We start from the raw sequence: 19,908 nt of genomic DNA, 5'->3' as shown, positions 1-19,908 counted from the left end.
TCTCTCTAAGAAGTCGTGTGAGACTATTCAGGTGAAGAAGCGCCTCCTATGTTGCTATAGCAGTGGGGATAAATAGGACACACACGTTTCTGCACACATTGTACTTGCACGAACACACTAACAAGCTTTTGATTGAAACAGGAAGATACAACAACATACCCTAACCCTAACTCTTGCCCCGTAATGAAAGGGTGTGTAATTTTTCAACTGTAAAACCATTGAAGATGAAATTCACTTTTTATTAGATTGCCCAAGCTACTCTTCTTTAAGAGACATGTTCTGTATAAAAATAGAACCTAGCCTTCCATTTCCACGACTATTAGCAAAAGAAACTTTACTATCGCATATAATGAACTCAACTGACTATTTTAAAAACACTCAATTAACTTCATTTGTTTCCTCGTGCTTCGAATTGAGAGATAAACTTCTATCGGGAATGATTACTTCTACTTTATGAATAGTTTAAACTAAGCAAAGACTTCAGTTACTTTATTTTGTTTATCTTTTATTATCATAATTATTATTATTATTATTATTATTATTATTATTATTAAGAATTAGTTAAGGAATCATTAATTAGTTATCAATAGCTTTTGCACTACCCGATTTGTTATAGTCATGCAAATAAAGCTTGTTGTTGTTGTTGTTACTGACAAACAGACTGTTGTCTTATCATAAAGTATTATTCTACTGTTCAGTTAAGTTATTTTTACTTTCAGCTTCATCGCGTTTTGCCATCTTTATTCAATTCAATTTTCTATTGACTCTTAACTTATTGGTATGTGACGTCACGATGATGCGTGTGCGTTGGATACCTGACATTATTATTCAAAAAATTATCACTGTACCCAAATATGGACAGCAATTCCTCAATAACTGTCATGTACACATGACATGTATTCCGCGATAAACTTAGGTTGCAATATTTGGAATCGTACTGCACATGCGCCAGTGTTTCGCTGTTGGCGGCCATTTATAGTTTGAAAGGAGACGAAATTTCAACTGCTTTTTCCGGACAATTTATCTGCTTTATTAAGTAAATAGTACCATATAGCCACAGTACCTGTTAGATACACCGCCCCACGTCCTTTGACATGGGCGGATGTTACAATGACGATCATAACAACAAATCACAACGTTGGAATCATCGCAAATGATTGTTTTCAAAACAGCACAAACTGCGTCATTCAAAACATCACCATGACGACGGTCACGAAAATTAATAAACAATGTTGTAAATATCTTTGGCGTAGAATCAGACATCTCCTGTGTAGGGAATCGTGGAGAACGTCCCAATGATTCCATTGTAGCCCTCCTTTCATTTCCGTTAACCAAACTGTGGTAGGTTTTTCTCCATTTAAACTGAATTCGCCCACTCAACTCAATCACATGACAGCAATATGCAGTGGGTATGAAACGAAACCTTTCAAGTTTTGGGCGTGGCTTGATCCCTTCTCTTGCGTTAGAGAAACTTGAACAACAATAACCTTGACGAAACTCATAATTTTTCGTACGCACAACGATCAGGGAAAAATGATATAAATTAAAGCAACAGTAATGAGCAACGATATACTGTCTTTCAAGGACCGTCGAATTATGGCGTTTGTTCCTTACGATACAAGTGCTCTCCCTGTACCAACTGCTTTATCCACTTCTTCCAGGAAAATACTTCCAGCCACCACTTCCACTTATGTTTATTCCAAGCCAGTCACATCTTCGTATTCCTGTAGTACTACCATTTTGATACCACACTCACATCCCGTGAGTAAGGAAGTCAACAAGAACGTTGCACCAGGTTTGTTGCTGAATTTAAGTATTTTGTTTGTTTGCTCAAACCAAGCAGGGGTGTTTAGCGGGTATAACATCCAGGCTTGATCAAAAATTTACATGCTCAGAATTTTCAAAACATTTGAAATTTACTTAAGACCTTTTCATGGCACCGTTTTCAGAATAAGTAGTTTTGAAGAAAGAAAGATTTTGGCGATCGCCAGCCACGGTGGTTTTGTGCGAAATCGAGTAGAAGAAATTTTTTCCCTTCAGCCCGGAATTGATGCTTCCGTTCAAATCTGATCTAGGTACGGTATAAGGCGAACAATTTTGGTATATTTAGTAATCGAGGTTTAAATATAGGGACTGCCGTTCTCGAGAGTAACTAGGGTAAAACATATTTCACTCGGTAAAAAGCACAAGATTTAAGGTTTGTGTTATGTTTTTTTTGCGCGTAACGGTATATTGATTTAAATTTTGGATCTTCCTTTTTTGGCTGATGGCTCGGTAAATATTTGGGTCAGTCTATCGTACTGACTTCCTTGTTTTGAAGTGAATATAACCTCAATTGCGTTCATTCACTGACGATTACAAGCAGAGTTTACTGACTGGTAAAATTCTTTTAAATTCATCGACATTTTGAATAATCAGATTAATCATTTTCCTCAAAAGTTAATCATAGGTTACACTTGGCCAGTTCAAGGACGAGGAACAAAAACTGTTTTGACTCTACTAGGAAGGAACAACAACGAAAACACTAAGCCACATAGCAAACGATCAATAAACAAAGCCATCGCTTTTTGATGTTGCCGTCGAGCTGGTTGATTAAGGCTCCTATTAAAATAAATTAAGCAGCAACGACGACGATGACGGCAACGAGAACATCAGAAATTAATAGTTTTAATTAGCAAAACATTGAGATAGGTATATTTATTCAGATTTGGAACAATCAAATTAATCATTTCCAAAGTTAATCATAGGTTAATATACTTGGCATGTCCGGCAAGAACAACGACCAAAAAATGTTTTTACCCTACTAGGAAACCGACAAAATCAGCAACCTGATCCAGCAACGAGAAAGCCACAAAACAAATGGTTTAGTAAGCAAAAGAAATCGCTCTTTGGCGTTGCCGTTGAAGTTGATTAAGGTTCCTACAAGAGAGAATTAGAGTGAAAAACGTTTACGGCAAACGGCAGAAATGATCACGTGACCATGTTTATTCTCAATTTGCCGCTTGCTGTTTGTATTCAGTTTTTCTGTAAAATTGAGTTGTTTTGTATTAGCACAAAAGGCCAGAATTAGTTTCCACTATTCTCAGGTATGTATACTCATTTTTCCAAGAAAAGATAACGCAAATGACACGTTTGCCGTTTGACGTAAACGCGATTCTAAACTTCTCTATTAAAATAAAGCGGCGACGAAGACTGTAACGTGAACTGTGATTAGCAAAACACTGGCCCTGCACGTTTGTTGTGCACTTTAGTACATTTCTTTGCCATCTTCTATGAAACAACAACATGAAATGGCCAAATTTCAGATGTTATATAGATCATACGTAGTGGTACAGCAACCTTTAGTTATACTCATTTAATTTATTATTTTTCTGAAAGATCAAGAAACAGATAGTGGTCAAGTTACCCAGCATAAAAGAACCCGCTTTACTGTCTACCAGCGGGGAGAGCTGGAAAAGAAATTTGCCCAGACACAGTACATTTCGCCTCGGGAACGACGGGCATTGTCCCAGCAGCTGAGAATTCCTATCGAAATCATACAGGTACATTTGCAACTTAAAAACTATCATCCTCTAAAATACAATTATCGTTTGTACAAAGTGAGATAAAACGTCAGTCGAGGTTGCCTTAATTAATAAAATGTGACAAAGCGTAAAGTTTTCTAATTTAGCTATCTTTTATTGGTGAAGTAGATAAATTTACGTCCCTTTGTTTTTGGAGGGAAAAGACTGTTCTCTCCTTTAGTGATGAATCAAATTTCAGTTTTTCAAAATCAGAATTAGCAGTCGATTAAGAAACGTCATCTATTTTGTTTTAGACCTGGTTCAAGAACAGACGAGTTAAATGGCGGAAAGAACAGCGACAGCGACAGCCTGGGGTGGGGTCTCTTGTCGCCTCTCCTTCAGCTGGTCTGTACTTTCACTACTTTGGTCACGTGCCATATCCAAGTAGTAAGCTGATGTTAAACGATGCCCGGATGTTGTATGGTCCATGTACTGCGCATGCGTGTGGTCGAGATGAAGAAGATTAAGAATAAAGCAAGTGGAAGCCAAGAATTCTGCTGTTACTGTTGTTGTATTATTGTGTCTTGGTTGTCACTCTTTAGCGAATATTACGCATCCTTATTACTCTGTGTAGCTAGTTTTTGTTTTTATATTCTTTTCTTTGGTACAATTGGGTCGTGCTGTTCGTTTTGTGTTCTGTTGTATGTTTTAGGAAGCTTAAGCAACGACGACAAATTCAAATTTTCGAATTCATTTCCAAATTCCAATTTGACCTCGAACAGTGGACGAATAGCCACTCTGTGGATGTGCCACTGAAATTCCCATTCATTTATTTTATTATTATTTTTTATTTATTTATTTGTCTTTGGTATGATTGTTTCGTGTTGTTCATTTTGTGTTCTGTTGTATGTATTGATTGGTGTGGTGTTGTGTGTATAGTGTTGCATAGCATGGGACTTCGCCCTCTTGTTGGCATTTCATTGCATCGTATTGCATTGCCTTGTTTTGTTGATATTTTTGTACATACTTTCAACCTTTGTAGTTTTCCAGTTTTATTTAGTTTTAGACAGAGGACCACGAGTTCATTGGTTTTGTTCACTATTTGGTGCTACCCTAATTGCCTTATATCACATTGTGCCGTACTGTATCGCATTGCATTGCAAACTATGGAGGCGTTGACTGTTTTGCAAAACAATATTTTTAAAAAATCACGGATTTATTTGGCTGACGAAAAACAATACATTTTGCACCAGGTTTGTCGGAAGAAACAGGCAGTGTGTGGGGCTTAATACGTTAAGCAGAATTTAACAAAGACTTGTAGGTACCAAAACAGTATAAATTAGATCCAAACAGTACTCAAACTGTTTGCTTAAGTATTCTACTGTAAATTCAATATGTTGTCACTTTTGTTAACTGTTGGTTGTTGTAAAACTGTTTTGAATAGCTCCACTAGTGACAAATAGATCCTGCTTGTAATTGTAAAGTTGATTTTGTGAGTCGTGATTAAACTGTGAGGATCCAGCTTTGTGTGATTCACTGCTGTCATTCGAAGTCCATTTTTAGCAGATCTAGAAGTACAAGGAACTTGTGACGAGATTCCGTTCCCGCAGTTAAGTTAAGTTTGGAAAGGAAAAAGGTTTGTCGTGCAGCTTGAAAAATGTTACAGAAAAGAAAAATTAAATAAAATGAAAGAAGCTAAAAGACATGTCCTAATACCAAAATGCTCTGTTTTATGCCGAAGAAAATAAAAATAACGCTTAAAACACTCTCAATTACAAGAAATAAATAATTTTAAACACTTACCGAGAGTTCGAATCATTTTCTTATCATGACGCACGCAGTGCAAATTGAATAATTACAATTGCCTTATTATGACGTAAGAAAGTATCTCTATAGTAACAGAAATTGTGTCTTTTCGTGGAAAGTTTTATTTTACTGTGAAGCTTTAACAAACTCTGTTTAATCAGTGAAGATCAAGTGGAGACTCATGTTACACATCACAAGGCCATACAGTTCGTCTTACGAAAACATGGCTGAAGTTGCGAAACGACACTTCATAAACTCATTAATAATTCATAAGCCCATTGACCTATCAAATGGTCGTTAATACATCACGTGCAGTGGTTTTAAAACCCGATGAAACCTCCTCCTTATTAGTATGCCGTGTTTAATGTTTTTCTCGTATGCTAATTTCCAACGTTGACAAAAGCATCATTGTTATGAACTCCCTTGACACACGCTTTTCCAGGAATGTTTTTGAAGCCGTTCAAAAAAACTCGAAGCACGTGTTTTATCGGGTCTAAAACCACTCAGCTGCGCTTCGTGGTTTTAAATCCCGATAAAACACTGCCACTCATGTTTTAAACATTACATAATAACATCTCTGCCTTAAGTCAAACATTTAATGAAAAAAGTGGAAAGGAAAATAGTTTTGTACGTGCAATTTGAGAAATGTTCGGTATAAAGATATAAAGATTGCAGTCTTTGGTAAGCTTAGTGCTCTGCATGGGACATGTGTAAACTTTTGAGTTTAAGAGCAAAACATGTTTGATGAAAACATTAATGTATGTCAATAAAGTTGTTAATACTTCAAGTATCAGTATTGGAATGAAATTAGTAAAAAAAATTATCTATAACAATTTTCTGCACAAGGGGTGCTCGTCTTTTTTTTGAGGGACGGTGTATCTAACTGGTTCTGCTGTAAGGGTGGCTGGCACAGGGTGATCTTCCTCGTGTCCTTGAGGAATTAAAACTCCCTCATCGCTCTGTGTACCCCAGAAGTACTATTTTAAACATGCAAATTCTTCACACACACACCCCTCCCGAGCCTGATTGCCCATTGCAGCACTCCTTGCATTTATTGGTCGTCCCCCTCTAATGTAAAGTATACCTTCTTCAGATTGTCGTATTTCACTTTTATAGTCAGTCAACCTCCTCCATAAATCAAACCTACAACTCGCTTACGACTGTCGTGTACGTCACAATCGTAGGTATAGGCAATGTTGAATGACGAGAGTTGTGTGCGATTTTTTGCATGACGCGAGCAGACTGACAGACAGACTGTTGTCTTATGATAAGGTATTGTTCTACTGTTCAGTTCAGTTATTTTTACTTTCAGCGTCATCGTGTTTTGCCATCTTTATTCTTTGATTTGGAGGATTACAATTTTCTATTGACTCTTAACTGAATGGTATATGACGTCACAATGATGCGTGTGCGTTGATTTTGGATATCAGATGCTATTATTCAAAAAATTATCACTGTACCCAAATATGGACAGCAATTCCTAAATAACTGTCATGTACACATGACATGTATTCCGCCAATAAATTTAGGTTGCGATATTTGGAAGCGCTCTACACATGCGCCAGTGTTTCGCTGTTTGTTGGCAGCCATTTATATTTTGAAAGGGGACGAAGTTTCAACTGCTTTTTCCGGACAATTTGTCCGCTTCATTAAGTAAATAGTACCATATAGCAACAGTACCTGTTAGATACACCGTCCCACGTCCCTTGACATGGGCGGATGTTACAATGACGATCATAAAAACCAATCACAACGTTGGAATCATCGCAAATGATTGTTTTCAAAACAGCACAAACTGCGTCATTCAAAACATCACCATGACGACGGTCACGAAAATTAATAAACAATGTTGTAAATAACTTCGGCGTAGAATCAGTCATCTCCTGTGAAGGGAAACATGTAGCTCTCCTTTCGCTCTCCTCAACTAAACTTTGGTAAGTTTTCTCTCCATTTGAACTGAATTCGCCCACTCTACTCATCAATCACATGACAGCAATATGCAGTGGGTATGAAACGAAACCTTTCAAGTTTTGGGCGTGGCATTAGCCCTTCTCTTGCGTTAAAACAACAATAACCTCGACGAAACTCATAATTTTTCGTACGCACAACGATCAGGGAAAAATGATATAAATTAAAGCAACAGGAATGAGCAACGATACTGTCTTCCAAGGACTGTCGAGTTATGGCGTTTGTTCCTTACGTTCCAAGTGTTCTCCCTGTACCAACTGCTTTATCCACTTCTTCCAGGAAAATACTTCCAACCACCACTTCCACTTATGTTTATTCCAAGCCAGTCACATCTTCGTATTCCTGTAGTACTACCATTTTGATACCACACTCACATCCCGTGAGTAAGGAAGTCAACAAGAACGTTGCACCAGGTTTGTTGCTGAATTTAAGTATTTTGTTTGTTTGCTCAAACCAAGCAGGGGTGTTTAGCGGGTATAACATCCGAGCTTGGTCAAAAATTTACATGCTCAGAATTTTCAAAACATCTGGAATGTAATTAAGACCTTTTCATGGCACCGTTTTCAGGATAAGTAGTTTTGAAGAAAGAAAGATATTGGCGATCGCCAGCCACGGTGGTTTTGCGCGAAATCAAGTGGAAGAAATTTTTTCCCTTCAGTCCGGAATTGATGTTTCCGTTCAAATCTCGTCTAGGTACGGTATAAGGCGAACAGTTACGTTTGGTAGATTTAGTAATCGAGGTTCAAATATAGGGACTACTGTCTTCGAGAGTAACTAGGGTAAAAAATATTTCACTCGGTAAAAGCGCAAGTTTTAAGTTTTGTTTATTGTTTTTTGGCGCATAACGCTATATAAATTTAAATTTTGGATCTTCCTTTTTTGGCTGATGGCTCAGTAAATATTTGGGTCAGTCTATCGTACTGACATCCTTGTTTTGAAGTGAATATGACCTCAATTACGTTCATTCACTGACGATTACAAGCAGTTTACTGACTGGTAAAATTCTTTTAATTCATCGACATTTGGAATAATCAGATAAATCATTTTCCTCAAAAGTTAATCATAGGTTACACTTGGCCGGTTCAAGGATGAGGATCAAAAACTGTTTTGACTCTACTAGGAAGGAACAACAACGAAAACACCAAGCCACAAAGCAAACGATCAATAAACAAAGCCATCGCTTTTTGATGTTGCCGTCGAGCTGGTTGATTAAGGCTCCTATTAAAATAAATTAAGCAGCAACGACGACGATGACGGCAACGAGAACATCAGAAATTAATAGTTTTAATTAGCAAAACATTGAGATAGGTAAATTTACTTAGATTTGAAACAATCAAATTAATCATTTCCAAAGTTAATCATAGGTTATACTTGGCCAGTCCGGCAAGAACGACCAAAAAATGTTTTTACCCTACTAGGAAACCGACAACAACAGCAACCTGATTCAGCAACGAGTAAGCCACAAAACAAACGGTTTAGAAAGCAAAGGAAATCGCTCTTTGGCGTTGCCGTTGTGGTTGATTAAGTTTCCTACAAGAGAGAATTAGAGTTAAAAATGTTCACGACAAACGGCAGAAATGACCACGTGACCATGTTTATCCTAAATTTGCTACTCGCTGTTTCAGTTTCTCTGTAAAATTGAGTAGTTTTGCATTAGTACAAAAGGCCAGAAATAGTTTGGACTATTCTCATGTATGTATACTCATTTTTTCAAGAAAAGATAAACGCAAATGACAGGTTTGTCGTTTGACGTAAACGCGATTCTCAACGTCTCTATTAAAATATAGAGGCGACGACGACTGTAACGTGACGTGAACTTCATAAATTAATAGTTTTAATTAGAAAAACACTGGCCCTGCACGTTTGTTGTGCAATTTAGTACATTTCTTTGCCATCTTCTCAGTATGAAACAACAACGATCATACGTAGTGGTACAGCAACCTTTAGTTATACTCATTTAATTTATTATTTTTCTGAAAGATCAAGAAACAGATGGTGTTCAAGTTACCCAGCATAAAAGAACCCGCTTTACTGTCTACCAGCGGGGAGAACTGGAAAAGAAATTTGCCCAGACACAGTACATTTCGCCTCGGGAACGGCGAGCATTGTCCCAGCAGCTGGGAATTCCTATCGAAATCATACAGGTACATTTGCAATTTAAAAACTATTCCTCTTAAGTATAATTATCGTTTGTACAAAGTGAGATAAAACGTCAGTCGAGGTTGCCTTAATTAATAAAATTGACAAAGCGTAGAGTTATTTAATTTAGCTATCTTTTATTGGTGAAGTACATAAATTTACGTCCCTTTGTTTTTGGAGGGAAAAGACTGTTCTCTCCTTTAGTGATGAATCAAATTTCAGTTTTTCCAAATTTGAATTAGCAGTCGATTAAGAGACGTCATTTGTTTTGTTTTAGACCTGGTTCAAGAACAGACGAGTTAAATGGCGGAAAGAACAGCGACAGCGACAGCCTGGGGTGGGGTCTCTTGTCGCCTCTCCTTCAGCTGGTCTGTACTTTCACTATTTTGGTCATGCACCATATCCAAGTAGTAAGCTGATGTTAAACGATGCCCGGATGTTGTATGGTCCATGTACTGCGCATGCGTGTGCTCGAGACGAAGAAGATGGAAGAAGATGAAGAATAAAGCAAGTGGAAGCCAAGAATTCTGCTGTTACTGTTGTTGTATTATTGTGTCTTAGTTGTCACCCTTTAGCGAATATTATACATCCTTATTACTCTGTGTAGCTCGTTTTCGTTCTTTTCTTTACCTTTCTTTTCTTTGGTATGATTGTGTCGTGCTGTTCGTTTTGTGTTCTGTTGTGTGTTTTAGGGAGCTTAAGCAACGACGACGGCGACGGCAACGACAACGCCGCAAAACAATAGGTTTAATTTGCTCTGCACGTGCGTTTTACATTTTGGTACGTTTCTTTGCCGCCCTCTGCAAAACAACAACATGAAATTACCACATTTAAAGTGTTGTGGAGATTTTGGTTCCTGGATAGTTCCTGGATAGTTTGCCATTTTTGTAAAAGTTGAGCGAGTTGAAATAATCGCGAAGTAGCACAAATGAAATAAAGATATATTTTCAGGTGACGTTTTCGTTGCCGTTGCCGTCTTAGTTGCTTAACTGCTCCCTATTGATTGGTGTGGTGTTGTGTGTATAGTGTTGCATAGCATGGCACTTTGCCCTTTTGTTGGCATTTCATCGCATCGTATTGCATTGCCTTGCTTTGTTGATATTTTTGTACATACTTTCAACCTTTGTAGTTTTCCAGTTTTATTTAGTTTTAGGCAGAGGACCACAAGGTAATTGGTTTTGTTCACTATTTGGTGCTACACTCATTGTCTCGTATTACATTGCACAATATTGGATTGCCTTGCATTAAATTGTGCCATATTGTATTGCCTTGTATTACATTGCACCGTATTGCATTGCCTCACATCACATTGTGCCGTATTGTATCGCATTGCATTGTAAATTATGGACGCACTGACTGTTTTGCAAAACAATCTTTTTTAAAAAATCACAGATTTATTTGTCTAACGTACTTCTGACGAAAAACAACACATTTTGCACCAGTTTTGTCGAGAGAAACAGGCAGTGTGTGCGGCTCAATACTTTAAGCAGAATTTTAAAAAAAACTTGTATGTACCAAAACAATATAAATTAGATCCAAACAGTACTCAAACTGTTTGCTTAAGTATTTTATTGTAAATTCAATAGCTTAGCACTTGTGTTAACTTTTGGTTGTTGTGAAACTGTTTTGAATAGCTCCACTAGTGATAAATAGATCCTGCTTGTAATTGTTAAGTTGATTTTGTGAGTTGTGATTAAACTGTGCGGATCCAGCTTTGTGTGATTCACTGCTGTCATTCGAAGTCCATTTGTAGCAGATTCCGAAGTACCAGGAACTTGTGACGAGATTCCGTTCCCGCAGTTAATTAAATGGGTGTTATCACGAAAATTTGATGTCATTTCAAAACCCCAAAAATGTTTGTATGAAAACAGAAACAAAAAAATAATTGTCTAGTTTTGTTATAAATTATCAACCCAATGCAATAAAACTGTCGATTGGTGCCCCTGGCCAGTGACAGAGTAGGCCGGAATGGATTGAAACTTGAAAAAAGTTAGGCTAATGCTTTTCAAGTTTTCGTATTTTTATTTCCAGAATGCGCTAGAACAGAGTACGAGTTGTTCCTGTCAAGAATTGAGTTGATTTCTCTCATCTCGTTGTTCTAGATTTATTTTGTAGCAAAGTGAAGGTCACCACTTTTAACAAAAGAGGTCAAAAACCCCACGATACTTCCCTTTTAAGTTAGGATTGGAAAGTAAAAAGTTTCGTCGTGCAGCTTGAAAAATGTTGCAGAAAAGAAAAATTTAAGAAATTAAGGAAGCTAAAAGACATGTCCTAATACCAAAACGCTCGGTTTTATGCCGAAGAAAATAAAAATAGCGCTTGAAACTCTCTCAATTACAAGAAATAAGTAATTTTAAACACTTACCGAGAGTTTGAATCATTTTCTTATCATGACGCACGCAGTGCAAATTGAGTAATTACGATTGCCTTATTATGACGTAGGAAAGTATCTCCATATCAACAGAAACTTTTCTCGTTTCGTGGAAAGTTTTATTTCACTGTAAAGCTTAAAAAAACTCTGTTTAATCAGTGAAGATCATGTTACACATTCACAAGGCCATACAGTTCTTCTTACGAAAACATGGCTGAAGTTGCGAAACGACACATAATAACGTCTCTGCCCTAACTCAAACATTTAATTAAGAAAACAGAAAGGAAAATAGTTTTGTACGTACAACTTGAGATATGTTACAGAAAGGAAAAATTGATTCAGAACAATAAATTATTCGTGGGGGATGCTGGACGTAATTTAAACCTTGCGTGCAACTTGCAATACATTTATATGGCAGAGTCGTTCCTATTCGTCGTTTCACGACTTCAGCCATGTTTTCGTTAGACAAATTGCATGGCCTTGTAATGTGTGACATGAAACGCAGCATTTTATCGGGGGCATCCAACGAGAATGGTCAGAATAGTTGAGAAAAATACTATTTTTCCAAAGATCATTTTGGAGTTTTAAAAAGGGATGTTTATGACTGTTTGATCTGCTTGAATTTTTTAGCCGAATTTTTAAGTCCTAGAAAATTTTAACGAACAGATTTTTCCTGAATTTACGAGCTGTAGTTGACTTTACGAAAATCTCAGCTGGTTTTAAGAAATTTTTCGTTTTTTCCTAAGTTCTGTGTACACCTTACCTTGTGTTGACAGCTAGCTTTTCTTAACGCCGGGAAAATTCGGAAAGTTTTTGTAAGCTTCTCAACGAAATAAAACTTTTCTCAAAACGAGAAAAGTTTCAGTTGCTGCGTCATAATAAGCAAATGTAATTATTCAATTTGCACTGCGTGCGTCATGATAAGAAAATGATTCGGGCTCTCAGTAAATGAAAATTACTAATTTCTTGTAATTAAAAGAATTTCAAGTGTTATTTTTGTTTTATTCGGCATGAAACCGAGCGTTTTGGCATTAGGACATGTCTTTTTGTTTCTTTAATTTATTTTAGGCAAAATAATGTCACGCAACGCGATGTTATTTGCATAAGTAACAAAAACGAAGACGGGTATAAAGTTCGGTTTCTCATGGCACGAGGGGTGCAAAATTTTGCCGAAAGAAAATATAAAAGGCATTAATCTAATTTGGTGCACGTGATGGACACGTGAAACATCTAACGCCATCATGCGTGGAAAACTCCTCTTCCCATAGTGCATCCTGCACTTAAAAGTGGACAGCAAGGACTACAAACAACCAGAGTCATTCCATTTAACAAATGTCGTTTATTTAAGTTCTGATAATTCCTTTAAGGCAAAGAAATAGCGCAATTTATCAAGCTAACTACATACACGGCTTCCAGTTTATGGTCAAACGCTTACTTTCTCAAAGGCTATCGGTCCTTATAAGCCATCAAATATTTTGGCTTGACTGCGATTGCTCAAAACACGTCACATGATTCAATATACTCCTTATAATAGCTAAGTCAAACGAAATACATGGCGAAACAGGCTTTTTAGGTTCATTTTACTCTACTTTTCAAAATTAACTTCTTAATTTTATTGCAAGAAATTCAAAACTTAATTCTGACAAGCACAGGATGGCCAGAGGGCGCAAAAAGTAACTTTGGAGAGTGATATTAAGCCCTACACACTGCCTGATTCTTTCGACAAAACTGATGTAAAATGTGTCGTTTGTCGTCGGTTAGAAGTACGTTAGACAAATATATCTGAGAAAGTGCAGCGGCAGTACAGCACGACGTATTTCACTGCAATGCAATACGGTGCTAGTAATTCAAGACAATGCAATACGGTACAATATAATACAAGGCAATGCAAGGCAGTGCAATACGGTGCGATGTAATGCAGGCAATGCAATACGGTGCAATGTAATACACGGCAATGCAATGCAGTACAATATAATACAAGGCAATGCAACATGGTGTAATGTAATGGTCAGTAAATCCTTTAAAGAGAGTAGCACCAAATAGAGAACAACACTGATGAAATTATGACCCTCTGTCTAAAACTAATAAAACTGAAAAACTACAAAGATTAAAACTATGTTCAATCAATTATGTACAATTACCAATGCGAGGCAATGCAAAACGGTTCAATGTAATGCAAGGCAACGCAATAAGATGCAGTTAAGTGCAAAGAAATGCAATACGGTGCAATGTAATGCAACGTATAATGGAATACGGTACAATATAATGCAAGGTAATGGAATAGGTTATAATGAAATGGCAACAAGAGGGATATAAGTCCCATGCTATGCAACACTATAAACACAACACCACACCAAACAATACATACAACAGACCACAAAACGAACAACACGACACAATCATACCAAAGGTGGAAAAAACAAAAGAGAAAAAACAAGAACGAGTTACACAGAGTAATGAGGATATATAATATTCGCTAAAGAATGGCAAATGGGAAACAATAACACAACAACAACAACAAGAACAACAACAGCAATGGGAAAATTCTTCGCTTCCATTTGCTTCAATCTTCATCTTCTTCATCTGGAACATACGCATGCGCAGTAGCTGGACCATACAACATCCGGGCATCGTTTAACATCAGCTTACTGCTTGGATATGGCACGTGACCAAAGTAGTGAAAGTACAGACCAGCTGAAGGAGAGGCGACAAGAGGACCCGCCCCAGGCTGGCGCTGTCGCTGTTCTTTCCGCCATTTAACTCGTCTGTTCTTGAACCAGGTCTAAAACAAAACAGATGACGTCTCTTAATCGGCCGCTAATTACGATTCGGAAAAATTGGATTTGATTTCAAAAAAGGTTTTCCCCAATCATCACTAACGAAGGGAACAGCCTTTTCCCCTCCAAAAACAAAGTATTTCACTAAACATAGCTAAATTAGATAGCTCTACGCTTCGTCGCATTTTGTTAATTAAGGCAGTCTCGACGTCTTAGAGCGGTTTCCAATTGAGTGTCGTAAAACCAAAACCAAAGTAATTACTCCGGCCAATCACAATAGATGTAAACAACTCAACGAGCCAATCAGAATTGGAAGCAAATACATGTAAATGGCGTCAAGCGCGGGAAAACGCGTGCGGCCAAAACACGATTGGTTTTGGTTTGGATTCCCATTGGTTGAGAAAGTGGCGCGAGTTTGTTAACCAATCAGAGAGCACAATAATGCAACACCAAAGCAAACGCGAAATTACTTTCGGCACTCATTTGAAAACCGCTCTATCTCACTTTATACAAACGATAATTGTAATTTAGAGCATGATAGTTTTTGAATTGCAAGTGTACCTGTATGATTTCAATAGGAATTCCCAGTTTCTGCGACAATGCTCGTCGTTCCCGTGGCGAAATGTACTGTGTCTGGGCAAATTTCTTTTCCAGTTCTCCGCGCTGGTAGACAGTAAAGTGGGTTCTTTTATGCTGGGTAACTTGAACGCCATCTGTTTCTCGATCTTTTTTTAAAAAAAAATTAATTAAATGAGTATAACTAAAGGTTGTTGTAGTACTTGCGTTCTCTATAAAATCTTGAATTTGGCCATTTCACGTTGTTTTTTGTAGACTAGGGATGACAAAGAAATGTACCAAAGTACTAAACACACGTGCAGAGCCAGCATTTTGCTAATTTAACTATTAACTATCAATTTCTAACGTTCTCGTTGCAGTTGTCGTCGCTGCTTAATTTATATAGAGAGATTAAGAATCGCGTTTACGTCCAATTGCAAAGGTCAGATGCGCGTCTATCTTTTCTTGAAACAACAAGAACGAAGATGAGTATCGTACAAAATAATTCCAGCCTTTGGTCCTAACGCAAAACTACTCAATTTTACTAAAAAACTGAAAACGGCGAGAGACAAATTTAGGAAAAACATGGTCACGTGGTCGTTTCTGCCGTTGCCGTATCTCTAATGGGAACCTTAATCAACCTCGACGGCAACGTCGAAGGGCGATTTCTTACTAAACCATTTGTTTTGTGGTTTTCTTGTATGTGGCTGTTGCAGTTGGTGTTGCTTTCTCGTAGGGTCAATTTTTTTTGCCGGATCCTTATCCTTGGACTGGCCAAGTGTTACCTATGATTAACTTTAAGAGAAAATCAGGGATAAATTTGGTTGTTCCAAATCTCGAATAATTTAGACGAATTTTACTAGAATGTCTATCTTTAGTCAAAACTGCTTGTAATCATCAGAGAATCGGATTGTAATTAAGATTATATTCCCCTCAAAACAGGGACGTAAATACGGTAGACTGACCCAAATATTTACCGAGCCACCAGCCAAAAGAGGAAGATCCAAAATTTAAATCAATATACTGTTATGCGCAAAAAAACATAAAACAAACCTAAAAACTTGTGCTTTTTACCGAGTGAAATATGTTTTACCCTAGTTACTCTCGAAGACAGTAGTACCTATATTTGAACCTCGATTACTTAATCTACCAAACGTAATTGTTCGCTTTATACCGTACCTAGATCAGATTTGAACGGAAGCATCAATACAGGGCTTAAGGGAAAAAAATTTCTTCCACTCGATTTCGCACAAAACCACCGTGGCTGGCGATCGCCAAAATCTTTCTTTCTTCAAAACCACTTATCCTGAAAACGGTTCCATGGTGAAAAGGTCTTAAGTAGATTTCAAATGTTTTGAAAATTCTGAGCAGTAAATTTTGATCAAGCCTGGATGTTGTACCCGCTAAATACCCCTGCTTGGTTTGAGCAAACAGACGAAATACTTAAATTCAGCAACAAACCTGGTGCGACATTCTTGTTGACTTCCTTACTCACGGGATGCGAGTGTGGTATCAAAATGGTACTACTGCAGGAATACGAAGATGTGACTGGCTTGGAATAAACATAAGTGGAAGTGGTGGCTGGAAGTATTTTCCTGGAGGAAGTGGTGAAAGTGGTTATGGTGGGGCGATCACTTGTAACGTAAGGAACAAACGCCATAACTCGACAGTCCTTGGAAGACAGTGCCGTTGCTCATTCCTGTTGGTCAAATTTATATCGATTTTCCCTGATCGTTGTGCGTACGAAAAATTGTGAGCTACGTCAAGGTTATTGTTGTTTACTTCCTCTAACGCAAGAGAAGGGATCAAGCCACGCCCAAAACACATCAGCACTTGAAAAGGTTTCGTTTCATACCCAGAGAAATTGCTGTCATGTGATTGAGTAGAGTGGGAGAAGTCAGGTTGAATGGAGAGAAAACTAACCAAAGTTTGGTTGAGGGGAGCGAAAAGCAGAGCTACGGTGAAGTTATTTGGATGTCGTCCATTTTTGTCATCACAGGAGATGCCCGATTCTACAGCAGAGATATTTACTGTATTGTTCATTTATTTTTATGACCGTCGTCATGGCGATGACGCAGTTGTGGCGTTTTGAAAACAATGATTCCATCGTTGTGATTTGCTGTTATGATCGTCACTGTAACATCCGCCCACTTTAGGTTGTTGTTTCTAACGCGAATAAAGGGATCAAGACACGCCCAAAACAACTCATCAGGTTTCGTTTTATACCCACTGAAATTGCCGTTAGGTGATTGGAGCAGTCACATTAAGTTTGAATGTGTAGAAAACTTACCCAGTGTTAGTTAAATGGAGCGACAAATCGAAGTCACAATTGAGAAAATCTTCGATTCCACACCAACCACACCAACATTCCTTATTTAGTTTTTTTGTGACCATTCCGAATGACGCAGTTGTTTGTGACGTTACAAAAACATTGATTATATTGTTGTTATTTGTTGTTAAGGTTGTCATAGTAACATAAGCCCATTCAAGCTCTCCATAATACCAAGGTCAAACATAAATCATGGAATTTAAGGCCATTGTTCGTATTTAGTTAACGAAAAGCGTCTTGTAGTTGAACTTTTCCGACACGACAATATAATTGGGCTGTTGTAAAGATCATTTATTTGGTTGATGTAGTAAATTTCTAAACAATTAGTGAAATAACAACAACAACCCTTTCATGATCTGGTTGTTTGGTCGTCATGGTAACAAAGCTAATTGACGTAGTTGCTAATTTATTATAACGTTGTTGTTACTACCTGTCTATTTTGATGTCATGGTAACAAAACCAATTTACGTAGTTGCAAATTGATAACTTTGTTGTTATTACCTGTGTATCTAGTCGTCATGGTAACAAATTAACTAAGACAATAGTCCATTAAACCTGTCACCCACGATATTATCTACTTTCCTTCCTCAAAGACACTAAATGAGATGAAATAAATAGAAATTGCCGTGGACAAGAGCTTAGTTATTTTGAGATGTTGCGCAATGATTACAACGCGGGATTAAGGATTGCGTTATTTTTAAATTGTCTTAATTTGTTAACATCAAACTAGTACTTAAATTTATATAACGATTGCGTTTAATAGTTTTACGGAATAAAATCGATGACAGTCTATTGTTGTTGCTCTTTGTTTTGGTCCTGCTGTTAAACTATCAAATTTTCACGATTTCTCCAACGCAGTGAATCTCAACCTCACTCATGACCAGGTTATTCAACATGGAGACGCAGAGAAAACGAAAAATCATGGCAAACAATCGAGCAATAGCATTGTTGGAACGGAAGACCTGGGAGCGAAGTTTGCCTCGTTTCAGTGTGGATACAATACCTGAAACGAGGTTTTGGAACATAAGGGGGTGGCCTGGCTCAGTGGTTAGGGTGTCGGTAATCCGGAGGTACTGGGTTCAAGTCCCGCTATGACCACTTGGATTTGTTTTGCGGTAGCTCCGTTTTTAAATCCAAGGCCACACTATGTAAATAAACAGCTGGTTTGCCTTCCACTGGTTGAGGTCACACTAGAGAAAGTTAACCATGGTAAACTCAAGTTTACCATGGTTAACGGCACCGCAAGTGTGACCCCCAATTTTCAGTTTACCATGGTAAACCTAACTCTGGTAAGTTGCCCTGACAACAGCGGCAAGAACAAAGTTGACTTGACCCCAGATAAAAATCTAGTTACCAAAAAAAAAAGGTGGGTACATCTCTTGTCTATCTAAACCATGCATATTTTGTTGACAGTTTGTCATCTTTTTGGACAAACGTAGTAATTACAATACATTTGTGGATTCATATTTTATAAACATGAAATTTATTTTCCCGCTCATTGGCGCGTGTGTTTGAGCGAACATGGATTTCAACAGCGCTAATTCTTCGTCCTTCACAACTTTTAAAATGGAGTCGAATGTTTCCCGTGTTACCCTGAAATGGTCTTTCCAAAGGGCTCGAAGGAGCCGGTTATCATACATTTCCTCAAGCCATCCCTGTGGTCGAGGGTAAACCCAGGCTTGCCTGCGCGCTCTTCTTTGCCTGTGTTCTTTGCCGTCTACAAACCGCTGCACTTTCTTTGGTCCCAAGATCTAAATAGTTGTGTGTAAGAAGGAAGCGAATTCTACATGCTCGTCTAAGCAGCAGAATTAAAAGCAAAATGGGAACAATTGAAAATACAACTCTCTCTTGTTGATCCATAATTTTATTACACGCCAGGTCACAGATCAGTGACTTACAGCCGATATGAGCTCACGCGACATGTCAACATTTAGTGTACTCGTCACGTATAAGTTTACTGATCATGCGAAAGAGTGCACATGGAAAGCGTCAAATCTTTTTTGACAGCTTTACTATGGTAAATAGGTGGTTGCGCAATTTACCTTGGTAAAGAAATTTTTACCATGGTAAAGCCTCTAGTGTGACCTCAGCCACTGTTATGTTAGTTTGTATATTTATTTTCCTTGATATAAAATGTCTCCAATTAGCGCTACAGTGCTAAATACTAAGTTATTTATTTATTATTAGGGTACCTCAGGTCATGTTTTCTAGTTCCCTTTAGAAATAAAACCCGCAGTAATACTAATACAAATACGATACCTTCAATTATGTTTCTTTTGAACTCACAACATGAACTGATAACACATCACAAGGGAGTAACGTCATGGTTTTCAAACGTTTATGTTTTTTCCCTTACCCAGATTTTGTACTGTGATTTAGTACATGTATTTTATCACCTTCACAGCGATCAAAGAGGTCGACGCCATGTACATTGTACATGAAACACTTTCGAAATTTCTT

General features: G+C 37.7%; 2 protein-coding genes across 2 annotated transcripts; one reads left to right on the top strand and one right to left on the bottom strand.

Moving 5' to 3' along the window:
* Positions 1-7,420: 7,420 nt before the first annotated feature.
* On the top strand, positions 7,421-9,915 carry LOC146468478 (homeobox protein vex1-like). The gene is made up of 3 exons (XM_085124201.1): positions 7,421-7,690; positions 9,258-9,421; positions 9,694-9,915. The coding sequence occupies exons 1-3, from the start codon at positions 7,492-7,494 to the stop codon at positions 9,913-9,915; spliced, it is 585 nt and encodes a 194-aa protein (XP_084980327.1). The 5' UTR covers positions 7,421-7,491.
* Positions 9,916-13,112: 3,197 nt separating this feature from the next.
* Positions 13,113-18,620, bottom strand: LOC146468477 (visual system homeobox 1-like). The gene is made up of 4 exons (XM_085124416.1): positions 17,410-18,620; positions 16,581-16,714; positions 15,126-15,289; positions 13,113-14,569 (listed from the first exon to the last, which is right to left on the bottom strand). The coding sequence occupies exons 1-4, from the start codon at positions 17,586-17,588 to the stop codon at positions 14,351-14,353; spliced, it is 696 nt and encodes a 231-aa protein (XP_084980542.1). The 5' UTR covers positions 17,589-18,620; the 3' UTR covers positions 13,113-14,350.
* Between the last annotated feature and the right edge of the window lie 1,288 nt (positions 18,621-19,908).

The sequence above is a fragment of the Pavona decussata genome, unplaced genomic scaffold, assembly GCF_977016875.1.
Source record: "Pavona decussata unplaced genomic scaffold, jaPavDecu1.1 SCAFFOLD_130, whole genome shotgun sequence".
Lineage (NCBI taxonomy): Eukaryota > Metazoa > Cnidaria > Anthozoa > Scleractinia > Agariciidae > Pavona > Pavona decussata.
Note: the sequence above shows the minus strand (reverse complement) of the source record. Positions and strands in the feature narration are given on the sequence as shown.

What these genes read in the sequence shown, in the direction of transcription:
- LOC146468478 (XM_085124201.1), top strand. Translation starts at nt 7,492, where the DNA reads ATGGCGTTTGTTCCTTACGTTCCAAGTGTTCTCCCTGTACCAACTGCT. An exon ending in CAACAAGAACGTTGCACCAG is followed by an intron (nt 7,691 to 9,257) that starts GTTTGTTGCTGA and finishes TTTTTCTGAAAG; the next exon opens with ATCAAGAAACAGATGGTGTT. An exon ending in TTCCTATCGAAATCATACAG is followed by an intron (nt 9,422 to 9,693) that starts GTACATTTGCAA and finishes GTTTTGTTTTAG; the next exon opens with ACCTGGTTCAAGAACAGACG.
- LOC146468477 (XM_085124416.1), bottom strand. Translation starts at nt 17,588, where the DNA reads ATGACAACCTTAACAACAAATAACAACAATATAATCAATGTTTTTGTA. An exon ending in CAACAAGAATGTCGCACCAG is followed by an intron (nt 15,290 to 16,580) that starts GTTTGTTGCTGA and finishes TTTTAAAAAAAG; the next exon opens with ATCGAGAAACAGATGGCGTT. An exon ending in TTCCTATTGAAATCATACAG is followed by an intron (nt 14,570 to 15,125) that starts GTACACTTGCAA and finishes GTTTTGTTTTAG; the next exon opens with ACCTGGTTCAAGAACAGACG.